Below are 13,822 nucleotides of genomic sequence, written 5' to 3' on the forward strand. Positions count from 1 at the left end.
TATAAAAAAAAAATTTGTACCACATGTGGGACCCCATTCTCCTGGATAAAAGGTCGCCATACAGCGGTACCGAACTCTGAACGTCCTTACTTGGAAGAAAGTCCGTGATACAACGCAAGAGGTGCCCACGTACACCAAAGAACGTATATAGAGGTCACACAATGTCATACAAGCGCCACGCAGTATCGTATGTTTCTTTTTTGTTTTTTTGTTTTCTAAATCAAAGAAAACGGAAAGGCAGTGTCAACCTCAGACAAATGCTCCTCGAATGTGGGCTTCTAACCGAAGAAGATGTGTAGTGGAACTACCAACTCTGAGTGTCGTGACAGACTTTGTAGCCGCGTTAGGCCAAGTCGACAATCGACCCTTCGGAGTGCAGAAGGTGTTGGGCCCATGACCAACGAGCACTCAACTGCCAGCTTTGCGAGCAGTTACACAGTTTTTAAGGGACGCCAAGCTGTAGACTGGCTATGACCCCGACTGTGGCGTTCGTCGCCGCTTCGTGACATCTCCAGTGGATGTGGGTGGATGTGTCTAGCATCCCTTTCCTTAGGTGATCTGGGGTAGCCGGCCCTCGTGATGAGGGCTACAATCCCTTTTTTTTCTTTTAATCGTCATCATCAGCAGCAGCAACTTTATTGCGAGATGATGAATGGGGAGTTTCATCACCAGGGGTGGTACTCTACCCCATTGCTGGTCTTACCCCATTCATTGGATTCGAGGAAATACACGAGTCGATTGTTTATCACCAGTTCGAACGTCTTCTCAAGACAGCTCTCGGAACCGATGGAAGAGAACAGGATGCCGTGACTCTTTCGGTTACCCGTTGTGGGCGAAATTTCGAAGCAGTACGAGTGCCTTCAAGGCTTCGTTTGTCATAATAATCTATGCTAGTAGTGTGCTCCAGTTCCAAGTCTCCGGTTCCAACTTCCAAGAAGGCGTGTTAGAAATTCAGGTTTGAGGAGTCTGGCAGCGAGGAAATGGCATCTGACATCGCTCGAAATCAATCTTGGGAAGTAACTTAGCTACAAGTAACTATGTTACAAAAAATGGAACTATTGACTGTAACTAGTTAGTGGTACGGGAAATGTAACTGTTAACTGTAACTGGGTACTTTTCTGGGTAACTAGTTACTGCTTTTCGATATCGCAGATTTTACATTTCGGAGCCACCTCGGATGACACTTCATTTGTCTTCTCTTTTCCTTTTTCTCTCTTTAACGACCTTTTGACCGTCTTTGCGGTTATGCTGTAGTTCCTTACTCTCAAAACAATAAGGACTACCATCTTTGAAGAATATAAACGTGGCGCAGCCTAGGCTGCCACTGAAAAGAAGCACGTGTCATATGACGGCCTTGAGTTTCTCCACGCGAAAGAAACGACGAAAATCGGGACGGGACAAAGAAGAAGTGTACAGGAGGCCGAGGTATTGGAGAGGTGGAAAGAAGGCAGCCGCAGCACCCTAGCTGCCACGAATGATTTCCCAATTGTAAGAAGAATATTCGTTGAATATAATACCGGCATTCCCTAAAAAGTCCCAGTTGAGCGGCTTTTCAGCGTGGGCCGCGAATTCGAGCAGCAGCTGCTCCTTAAGTGCAATATGTACAGATACATGTGCAATAAAAGTAATTCTGCGATAACAGTTTATACGTCTTCATTACTAAATTTTCTGAAAGTAACTGTAATTTGTAACTGTAACCAGTAACTGTAACTTAACTAGTTACTATTTTCGCGATGTAACTGTAGCTATAACTTAACTGCTTTTTCGCTCGGGTAATTGTATCTATAACTAGTTACTCTTCAAAGTAACTTTTCCCAGGGCTGCTCGAAACCCTATAGCTCATCCAGCGGTATATATCAGGAGAGACATATATGTTAGAGAACACGTAAAATGATTTTCATGATCGGCATCTTACGTTACGCGGCCACGCGCGATTTACGAAAGCATCCTGAAATATCAGTGATGCGCGAAAAATGGGAAGCGCGGCACGTTCCTGCGGCTGTAACGTCAGAGCAAGATGAACTTTCATTGGCCACGGAAATTCGTCGGCTTTGGCCGAGCCAATTGACAAAAACAACAACTTTACTTTGATGATGATGATGATTGAGGAGTTTCATCACCAGGGACAATACACTGCCCCCTTGCTGGCGGTAATGTGGCCACACTGGGTGTTGTCACCCTTAGTCATTCGGATGAGGTTCTTGGAGAAAACATGCGAGAGATCCTCCAGCAGATGCTGCTGGTCAAAGAACTCTCGTGCATGCAGGCTACGGAATGTGTAACGCTCAATATTCTTGTGTAAGAACGCACAATATTTTTCCCGCAATCTGTCGCAAACAAACAGGAAAATGTTCATCTAGGTACTACACAACTGCAAAAAAAAAAAAAAAAAACGAAGCGAACACAGTTCGACCAAGTCGTTTATCTTCACTCATCGTAAGTGTCTTATATCGAGACATTTCTCGAATTTTTGATGCTATTCCACCGAAGCATGGTTGCAATCCTAGTATTAGCTATTTGTGCGTCGTTACGCTGGAAACCCAAAGTGCAACAACGCGTTCCATGTTAAAAAGGAAGAGAGGTAGTTTCCATGGAGAGTACACCAGTGGTTTGTCCAGAATCCCAAACATGAAGGGGTATTGGAAAAAAAAATGGAGTAGGGTGGCATTATTATAGTTACGTCATTACAGCTTAACATATCATTACCGACATGTGTCTAAACCTGAAATCACAAACACCCCACCCCCCGTAGGGGGTAAACAGGTGAAAAAGTTAGGGAGGAGTCACTGAACATTTGGGGGTGTTGGGGAGGGTCTGGATAAATCACTGGCACAGTCTTCCATACAACCCATGTCTCGACCTTGGGAGACCGGACACTGCGCGTCATGAGTGCAGTGACACTCAATGACATCTGCGGGCTGTTGACTTTGACATTCCTTTTCTTTTTGTATTTCTTCTTCCGGTCATGAGACTAATTGGCGTCGTAACTAATTGAGTTACGACGGAACTCCACTTCCTATGCAGCTGTAAAAGCCGGGAAATGTACGTCCTCATCCTGCTCGCTTTTTTCCGGAATGTAGGACTGTGCCCGGATATCACGGACCACGATCAGAAAGCCTAATTAGAGTCACACGTGGATCCGGGTAACACCGGAATCAAGAAGCCTGATTAGAACCGCACGCGTGTCCGGGTGAGACTACGACCACGTAGCTCAATTAGAGACACACGTACGTGTAAAAATCAGGGATGGGAACCGCTATTTCTCTTTTTTTTTTTGGCGGGTAGGCTTCGGTTCGTAGTTCGTAGTATTCGTAGTAGTTCGTAGTTCGTAGTATTCGGGTTCAAGTATATCGGCGCTGTTAACCCAAGTAGCACAACATCTTGGCCCAATATTGGACCAATATTGGCAATACCGGCCCAATATTGGACCGATATTGTGCCAATATTGGGCCAAGATGTTGTGCTACTTGGGAAGGTTCGGGTCTACATATCAGAAAAACATATAAAGGTGCGAACCGATTTGATCCGGAAGCTAAAAATTTTAATATGCCGATATTACAATACAAAAATGACTTAGGTTGTGTTAATCCTACTTTGATTACAAAGCGTTACTTGTTTTCACTGAAGCGTGATGTCAAAGTACTTTGCAAGAAGAAATTTGGCTCACAAGTGTAGTACAGCGTGAAAGCTATCACTGCGCGTAGATAGCATCGACATATAATCGTATACCTTATATGCTTATATTGTCAATTCTATATGATAAGCTACAGGGTCACTGTGAAAATTCAAACTGTATGTAATTCCACGCGGGACGTTGTGTTCTGCTTGGAAGACAGTTCATAAGCGAATTTTGCGACTGCCCAAATCACTACATTTACGACAAGGTGGCAACATACTCGTATGTTGACAAAGAAATACACAAATGCAGGTGATATATATACTGTAATGTCGGACTAAAGACAGGTCATTTCACCGAGTGGTTCCCGCCTTTATGCATGCTCGGATTTCACAATGAATCAAGCCAGTTGCTATTTGTGCCTTTGTAAACTTTATAGTACACACTGCAACGAATAAGCTGTGGTCACGAATTTGACAGTACTTTGTACTTTGTATACTAGATTCATATGCTGGTTGATGAAGGGCGAAAGCTTCACGAAAAACCAAAAACAAAATCCACGATAAACGGCTACCTCTAGCCTGCCTTCAAACAGCCCCAGGAAACTTGGTACACTGAAAGGAAATCATTGCCATATTGAACTGTCGTTTATGCACGTTTCGGCCCGTGAATTTGTCGAAGGAATGCGCTCTACTTTTCTCGAAATAAGGTTTTCGAAACGTAGTGGAACCATTGGAACTCCGCTAGATGGTTTGTAAGGTCGTGTGGAAGATTTGGTTCGAACGCGCCACCGGCTGTACCGTCTAAGGTTTTCCCTGGGTTTTGTGCAGACTTCCCAGACGAATGACGGCACAGTTTCCCCTGAAGTCAGCCCAGAAAGCACACTAAACCCCTTGGGTCCCCCACTCCTTCCTGATGTCCTCTCTCCATCTGTCCACATCTGTACGGTTGCTCCGAGGCGCCAACACGGAATTAAAAGGAATCACGCAATAGGGAGTCTCGGCACATGGAATGCGTTCTACAGAAACAAGACAAATAGATATGTTCTGAAATGAGGAAGTTAGTTTGAAAGAAGTCTAAAGCTTTGGCCAGTATTAATCACCCTTCTATATCGCGAACATTTTACAAAGAAATTTGCAGGCTGTCATGGCAAATGCAATCCCAATTTTTTTTTTAATTTAACGGCAATCAATTTTAACGGCAATCTCAAAATTCCCGTCGTCGGAAATCGCAACACCTTTCGTGATCGTCGGTAATTTCTTTTTTATTGCCACTACTGTTTTAGTGTTTTTCGGTGCGTGTTCAGCTCCAGCATCGACACAGATATATTTATTAGTCCCATATTCCATTTCCTCCACCCTTAATCCCCCATCTCTCCATCCATCCATCTTCTCCTATTCTGGGGGAATGTTGGGGGAAGGTGTGGAAAGTCTGCTCGTTATCCTTATTCTTCGTGGTGGTAGTGACGTTTATTAGGGAAACGAAATGTGGCCTTCTTGCTCAGAATACTCGGCAAGTTACATTTCCAAGGGAGGGGAGTAAGGCAGGAAAATAATAGGCGAAATAGTTAAAGGAAAAAGGAATAAGAGGATGTGGACGAAATTACTAAACTGGTGAGAGCCCATGACTCTTCTAGGAAGCTGCGTGTTGAATTTTCTTTACGGTATGTCTTGATCATTACAAGAGCGTAGAGTTGTAGAGGAGGAACTTCATGTTCATCGTTCGTGTCACCAAATGTAGAGGACGATCGTCTTCCCCTACACGAATCCCCGACCGGCGATGATGTTATGCCGCGGAGAGGCGATGACGGCGGCCTATCACCATGGCCGCGCCGGTGGAACTGAAGCTGGATAGCAAGCCCCCGCGAGGGAGGCTGACCTTCCTTATCCCATATCAAGAAGAAGAAGAAGAAGCTGGTGGTCCAGGCGCGTGTCCATCCCACGACCTACTAGATTATAACGACCATGTCACAATCAGCAAACCCTATGAGGTGCCTGTCCGCACGATCCGCCAGGGGCGCTACTGACGCACCCTGGCAGACTGGCGCACGATTGGACGATGGAAATTTGAATTTTGAACTCGCAGAAGCGTATGTACGACAACCGTAGCAGACGACAGCGATAGCTCCTATGAAAACGCGTAGAATGATGATAATAATCAACCTCAGAATTAAACATCTGTGGAAGTCCACAGCTTGTACAGAAATACTAAGGTAAGCTGAAGTACAAAGTATTGTAGAAGTTGAGGAAGCAATAACAAGGACGATCAGAAGCGCCACCGCTGCCTTCCAAAAATGCGGCGCATGGGAGGGGTGCGCCTGACGTGGTCGTTATAATCTAGTAGGTCGTGGTCCATCCTCGTCGCTGTCCACCGGCCGCCACAGAGTCGCTCCTGTGCCCTGAAGACGTTGAAGTATAGGGATTGCCTTTCGCTGTGATATCTCCCGCAGCGAAGGAGAAGATGGCGTATGTCGGATAATTCTCTACAGATGCTGCAGTATGGTGGCTGTGTTCGTGCGAGTTTATGCAGAAACGCTGGTGTGAGGGTAATCCTGGGACTGTTCCCCCAGAGCCGTATATCCCCCTTGCTTGGAAGCATGTCATCCTGGTTCCCATCCTCAAGCCTGGTAAACTTCCCTTTCAACCTGAATCCTACCGACCAATATCCCTCACCTCCTCTGGTCTGTGGCTCCTGGAAGTTCACCCCATTTTGGCCAGTAACATGACAGGATTCCGCTGTAAACTCGCAACCAAGGACAACATCTTAGAGCTCTGCTCTACCGGCGATGATTAGAAAAAAGAGAGAGCAAAAAAAAAAAAAAAAGAACAGAAAGGAAGACGTCTCACGTTTCTGGCTGCTTTTGTGGATGTAAGAAGCGCTATCGACATGGTCTCGCCAGATGTGGTGTCATCTCAACTTCAGAAAATCAATGTGACTGGTGGAACCCTCACTGACATCCTCAATGGCAGAACTCAAGTAAGACTCGGACGTTATTTGGGTCAACCCAAACCTTGCGCTACTGGATCACCAGAAGGAACCGTCCTGAGCTCGCGCTGCTGTTCTATTCTTGAATCTGCACTGATGCTCCCTTGTTAGACTACACGCAATCATGATGGTTTGGGTGTGCGAGGTGGTATGGTATCGGGTTTATCGTATGCGCATCATGGCACGTGAAAGGAGAATGAAGTTGGAAGTAATGAGGCTGGGTTACTGAATGCTCCACAATACGGTGTAAGACACCACATCATTTTTGGCGACGAGGATGGTGTAGGACAACTACGAGCAATCCCCAAAGAAGTACCTAGATGGGTAGAAATCCAGCGAACCGGTAGAGATGCAGGAAGGGAGTTGCCTCAGGACAGAAGCCTCCGATATTTCGAACAGAGACTGTTCTTCTTCTGACTGTTCTTCCCAGAAGAAGAACAGTCTCTGTTCGAAATATCGGCGGCTTCTGTCCTGAGGCAACTCCCTTCTTACAAAGAAGTACCTGTAAGAATAAGTTTATGTTGGCTTGTATGATGCTACAGTGCGCCGTAAATCAGTACATTTCCAGTTGTAATTGGAGTCTTGTGTGATGTGATTCGCCTCATGTACGTGTAATTTCAACCCGTCGGTTATACCGCACCACCACACTGTGCTATAGTTTCGGTACCGGGTACGAGCTTCTGGCGTTCGATGCAGCGTTCAATTGAACCTGTGTATGCAATAAGGGGATAAGTCGAAAAACATCCTAAACCGTGAAAAAGGGGCCTGATCTGATTGCCCGTCCCATTGACACACACGCATTTCTCGTTTCTTACCCTCCTGTAGCGGTGTAATAAATTGCAATACGGTCTTAAATTTTCTTTGGCAGGTAGGTACTGGTATGTAGATGCCATTACAGCAAAAATTGCAAAAAAAAAATGGATAAATCGACTTATCCCCTTATTGCATACACATCAGGTTCAATTGTCAAAGCTGGCAGCGACAGAAATATTCATCAGCGGTTTTGAGGCAATAAGTACGAGTTGCAATTGGATCCAGATTGGTCGCGATCAAACCTCCTTATGTCTTTCATTCTTTAAATCGCTCACCTCACTGAGAAGCTATAGCCTACATATTGCCCTTTCAAACAGAAAAAGTTAAGATTGATTGATTGATTGATTGATTGAGAGCAGTTCTAACTTAGCGCAAGTGTCAGGCATACCCTAGATCAGGCCACGGTCCACACCAGGGCGTATTATTCATTGCCTCTTTCGTGCCCTTCTCGTAAAAGTGCGATCAGTGCCAGTGGTTACTGTAGATCCCCTGAATTTGTGAAGCGGGAGCAAGATTACCATAGAGGTGAAGCAAGTGTTATCTCAGGTGCTGCATGCAAATAGAATGTCATAAACCCGCTTCCTGAATCGATCAACACCAACAACAAGATATATGTTCTGATGATAAAGTGGGAAGGTTTTCCACTCTAGGAGTGGAACGCTACCCCATAGCTAGGGGGTCTAATATGAGTGGTGACAATGATGAGTGTTGACGAAGAGAGATGACGGGAATGATCGGAGCGGCGATGGCGATGGCTGAACGTGATGGTGATGGTGGGAATGTCCGAGAGCGCTGCTGGGGTCATAATGAGTTCTTTAGGCCTGTCGCCTCAAAGAAGCCAACCACATGACGTAAGGCCGCCCTGGAGTGGGCCGCGGTGTCCCAAGGGCCGAGGATGGTCGACAAGTTGCAGGGGCGGCAGCCAAGTGTGGCCAAATCGACAGCATAGTCAAGGCTTTGTCGCTTGATGAGGCAGCACTCACGGCGACATGACCTGAAAGTGTTCATGGGCTCCAGGATGTTTCACACAGCTCTCACTCTCATGTGTGTCACGAGCTGTAGAATCGAAGGCTGCACCCTGCAGCGCGACGCATACAATTCCAGGCCCTCTTGCTCTTTTCCACAGTGACAGCTTTCGGAAAGCCGCCACAGAAGATTTATTCATATGCAAGCAATGCAACGTACATTCGATCCACACAAGACGAAAACACTAAAGCATTTGCCACTTTTTTCGACAGACTGCCTCGAATTTTCGGGACCCGGGCGTGGATTGGTGGTGGCGCTGGTGGACGGAAAGGGGCGCCGATTGGGATCTAGGATCCCCCTGAATTCAGGGCGTTGTGCCGTCCCTGGTTGTGAGGCTTGTGTTGTGCTCGTTCTTTCATGTTTAATTGCCTCATCTACTACCACGTTGCACTACACGACAATATATGCACCCGACGTGTTTAAACAGAAATACGTCCTCGACCGTTTGGACATCAGAAATTATCTATATCGCGAAGGTAAAGGGAACCCAATAGGAGAGACGCAGCATTTTTGGCACATATAAACGTATCGTGAGCTGTGTTATGAGAGGATAGCATTATATTCGCGTTAGATTCGACACCTCCTCTATGTCGGCGCGTCTAGCCTCTGTTCCACGTGTGCGCGGTGACCTCCATAACATCCCCCTGGTCTGCGGACAGTACGATCGCGAGCGCGTCTCCTCATGGAAAACTGCTCTGCAACGCGTCGATCAACGCCAGTTCGACTTGCCCAAAATTATCGGGCCATGGTCGGACCCCTCACATCTGATACAAGGCTTACGGGTTGTTGCTGAGTTCCTCTCCAACACTGGACTAATGGACGAACTCTAATAAGGCCACCTTTTCGTCATCATCACTTTCTCCTTCCTTCCACAAGCGCCATGGGGCAGTGTACCGGCATAACGGCGGGGAAGGATCGACCGCATCATCATTCCATTTATGTCTGTGTGTGCGTGTCGTGTCAAGGTCGTACGAGTGCGTATCTACTTGTTAGTGAGAGAGCAACGGAGAGAGCTGCTACGGAGTTCCTTAATCTGCTTTCCATATTTTACTTTCTTTTTGCAATGGCGCTTCGTTATACGGGCAACAGCTCCGGGAGTCGTCGGAGACGGAGAGTCGGAGAGATGGAGCCTCAACGCAAAACGAATCGTTCCAATCAGCTGGCTCGCCAGCATCAATGAGTAACGGAGTTCCGGGAAGTTCTCACTTCCTGCCCGTGTACGGTTCTCCCTATATAAGACATTTTGGAGAAGGTCAGCCATTCGACGAGGATCTAAGCTCTCTGAGATGTCTTCACTCTTCGCGGCAGTGTTCTTGGCGTGCGCCTGCCTGGCGGCGTCACAGGGTCTTGGCGGTTTCGGCGGTTGGCAGACGCAGGACCCACAATCCGACGAGCTGTATCTCGAACTAGCTCATAATGCTGTGTCCTCTCAAGCCGCAGGACAAGAGTATTACGACACCGTTGTTGAGCTCCTCGAGGTGCAAACTCAGGTAAACCTCAGAAGAACTCACTCCTTCTTATACTTTTTCCTCATGTTGAATGAGATGCATAGTTCTTCCGTGAGGATAGTAATGATGCAGAACTGTTGATTAAGCGTTACGCGTGGTGTTGTCCCACATAGTAACAGTACGCAGCAGGCTGATGTAATTGCGACGACGGTTTTTCCGTAAGCATCACGGGCTACGGAACGAAGGCGAGAGGGACGAGGCGGCGGACTCAAGTCTTCAGCTCTCTCGCCCTTGTTGCAGAACTCCTCAGCGCTAACGAGGGGCCGAACAGCTGTCGAGAAGGGCACGCGATAAAACACGTGCACAGCACTCCTCGCGCGATACGTAAAGGGCACAGCATACGTTGCGCGCAGTGTGTCACGTGCCCGTCTTTTTGAATTTCCCGCCGTTCCCGTTAGCTCGTTAGATGTGCAAGCGATTAGTCCCCTGGACAAAATTAATGACAGAATATAGGGGTATATGCAAAATGCCAAGCTTCTTGCAACCGTGAAATTTTGACAAACTTTTAAAAATGTGCCCTCTTTCGATACGCTTGCATGATCCGTGCCGATAGACATAAAAGCGGGCTATGGTGATAAAGAAAAGGATGGATTGTTGTGTAATCTTGTCCTCGATAAGCTTTAGGGGGTTGGAAAAACCGTACGATAACCGTACGGTGAACAGTGCCTATACTTTCTGGGCAGGCAAGGTCGGGTAAGATAAATAGAAAACTTTGTTCCGTCGGACTGAATGTGAGGGAGACCAGTTGCGCAGAAATGTTACAAGTGATACAGTGAACCTGCTTTTTTTTTTTTTTTTTTTTTAGTATGCTGAGTTTTTATTTTCGTGTCTGCCTCAGACTTGTACTAATTTATGCCAATGAAGCGCATCACACGCTTTCACCTATTGTAAGGCGTATACTTATTCTATAAAACGGATCTCGAACAAGGAGCATTTTGAAAGTCATCCAGAGATGCCGCCATAACATACCTCACTGTATTAAATAACACATTATTGATTCCGCAGTGATGAAAGTGGCCATCTTTTGCATCCCTCTAGATTCTAATGTTATCGAAGTGTGCATAAAACTGAGGCTATTGTTAAAGATCGTGTCCAATTTAACCCCGATGTTTTATTGCAGGTTGTAGCTGGAACTAACTACAAAGTGAAGTTTGTGGCGGCGCCATCCAATTGCAAAGTTGGTGTACACCAATATAGCAAGGAACGTTGTCTTCCTAAAAGTGAAGCGGTAAGTATAGGTTACAGACAGATTGGTAAGTGACGCGCCGTGAGAGAAGCCGCCAGCAAAACGCACCACGGTCTGTCGAGAATGATGAACCTGTTAGCCACTCACGTTCGCGATATCACGAACACAACAAACACTTTTGTTGTCTCGTGTTTGAACCCCTGTATTCTTTCATGGTTTCGTCGCTCAGTGTCGATTTGCGGATGTAGATTAGTAGTCCAGCCTGCCATTGTATTTTTTTTTTTTTTACCAGCATCCTCAAGGTTTATGGCTCTCGAGCAACCTCGTACGTAACGGGGAACTGCAGATGCGTTTTCCTCCCATATATAACCTACGCTCGGAGGCAAAAGCAACAGATTGGGTAGATGTTACAGTTTCTAGTTCCCGAGATTGCTATTAATCCCCATTTTATTCGCGTGCTGACCATGACATTTCCTCGATCCCCACTTTATTGGGGAGAAGCTTGCGTGTAAACTGTTGAATGCGTTCACTGACTCGTGTTGGTGGTGGTGTTGCTCACGAAAGAGATCGAAGTTAGACAAGAGAGAACGGATGTTCTGAGGCTGGAACAACATCGAAGGGACAAATACATACAATGCCTCAAAATTACCTAAGAAATTAACGATGAAAGATGAAAGTCACTGAAAATGATGATGAGTGAGCAAAAATATAAGACTGAAAGTAATATAAGAGTGAGGGGTGAAAGGAGGATGATTGTGAGAGAGTGGCTGGTTTGTCCCTTCAAATGAGACGCACCCTGGAAGTCGCTGGGGAGGCGTGTTAGCTTAGCTCAATAGACGAGTTCAGAAAATCCCACAGTGCTTAGCGCCGCTTTGAACTGTGGGAGTTTACTAATACGAAAGAAAACGGATGGCCTCCAAACTGTTCCGATTTCTCCCCTACCGGTCCATTGTCCACGACGTGTCAGGGTCAGCGAAAGCAAAATGTGAAGGATTATTCTTTGTTCCTCCGCTCAGCAAGTGCCCAGGATGCAATGCGCGCGCAAAGAGCACTGGGATTTTCTGAACTCGTCTATTGGTAGAGCCCTGGTTCGAGTCCTACAGCTGGCTAACCTACACTCTTAAAAATGAACTTCACCGCATAGCACGCTCCTAGCCAACCATTATCTCGAATGATATCGTTATCTGCCCTGATTTGTTGAAAACGGGGGGCGTACGCCATTTCTGTGACACTTATGCTGTTCATAATTGTCACAGAAAAGGCGTACGCCCCCTGTTTTCAACAAATCAGGGCAGATAACGATATCATTCGAGATAATGGTTGGCTAGGAGCGTGCTATGCGGTGAAGGTCATTTTTAAGAGTGTAGATCGGAGTTGCCTGTCTCCCAGAGGAAACACTGACTGGCCACTTCATCTGCCTGCTTCTTGTGTCTCTAAAGCGACACGCAATGCATGCTTTCCAAACTGCTTCTTTTCTCTTTTCAGCCCACTAAGGTTTGCGTCGCGCGCTTCAGCGAAGATTTGCGGGGCAGGGAACGATTCCTCTTTTCGTACTCGTGTGATGCCTAAAGACACAAGCCAACTAGCCAGTCGTCTCTTCCCTATAAGCGTGAAGGAGTAGGCGAACCAATGTAGAGTTGAGCTAACCTCTCCATATGTGTCTTCTTTTTCGAACCAAACCACATTTGTCTCGATTAAAACTCCTCCTGAAACTGCGTTCTCTCGTCTGCTTGCTTTGTGTGGTGGGGTTCACCAGATTACGGAGCGGATGGCGTCAAGATGCCGGCCGGGGTTGTGAGTATGTCTGCACACTCTGCCTGAAAGAGGGAGATCGTAGAACGTGAAGAAAAACAATGTACAAGTTTCCGGCGATGCAGAATCAAAAATAACAAAGACGGTTAAGAACATCAACTGTTTACTATATCCATTAAAAACAAGACTTTCGTGCAGTAGGCAGCACTTCTTCAGGTTTGAGGACATGTTACCTGCAACAGGTCCCCAAACCTGAAGAAGTGCAGCCTACTGCACGGAAGTCTTGTTTTTAACGTATACAGTAAACAGTTGATGCTCTTAACCGTCTTTGTTATTTTTGAAAGAGGGAGGTTTGAATTCTGACTCTGCTGCCTGCCGTATTTTGTTCTGTGCATTCTGTTGATGTCTTCTCTCGAGATTTCCGAACTAACTTCCGATAGTTGGCAGAAAGCTAATAGAGGATTTATACGACTGGGACGACTTCATAGGTAACTGAGCCGGTACAGATACATATAGTCTCAGCAACAACAACTCTGCAGATGTTGCCGGCACCGCTAGTCGTCTACAAAACGAGAAGGTGCTGTTGCCGCGATACCGTTAAAGTAGCTGCCATTGGCGCTAATTTAGTAAAGCCTAATCCTCAAGGATTAGAGTGAATTCACTCGAGATGAGCTTATTCGCGGGCTGCTGCTTGGGCGATTCGAGCACGCCACCGCGCTGGCCCGATCATGGAACTGCACACTTTGAAGAACCCTAGTAGCTGCACTAGGAAAGGTCACGTGCTGCTAAGAGTTAATAGGGATAACCGTTGCGGCTGTGAGTTTGTAACTCATAAACAATATTGCGTAGAAAAATTATTTCTTGCGTAGGAAACAGCGCGTACATAATAAGATGAGGTTGTGGTGATGACGAACAACCGGGTTGCCGTTGTTGGCC

The 13,822-nt window shown here is 46.4% G+C and overlaps 1 protein-coding gene across 1 annotated transcript; it reads left to right on the forward strand.

The window, feature by feature from the left end:
* The first annotated feature begins 9,715 nt into the window (after positions 1 to 9,715).
* On the forward strand, positions 9,716 to 12,850 carry LOC135384144 (cystatin-2-like). Its single transcript, XM_064613363.1, has 3 exons — positions 9,716 to 9,930; positions 11,069 to 11,176; positions 12,620 to 12,850. The coding sequence occupies exons 1-3, from the start codon at positions 9,727 to 9,729 to the stop codon at positions 12,701 to 12,703; spliced, it is 396 nt and encodes a 131-aa protein (XP_064469433.1). The 5' UTR covers positions 9,716 to 9,726; the 3' UTR covers positions 12,704 to 12,850.
* The last annotated feature ends 972 nt before the right edge of the window (positions 12,851 to 13,822 follow it).

The sequence above is a fragment of the Ornithodoros turicata genome, chromosome 2 (assembly GCF_037126465.1).
Source record: "Ornithodoros turicata isolate Travis chromosome 2, ASM3712646v1, whole genome shotgun sequence".
In the NCBI taxonomy this organism is placed as follows: Eukaryota; Metazoa; Arthropoda; class Arachnida; order Ixodida; family Argasidae; genus Ornithodoros; species Ornithodoros turicata.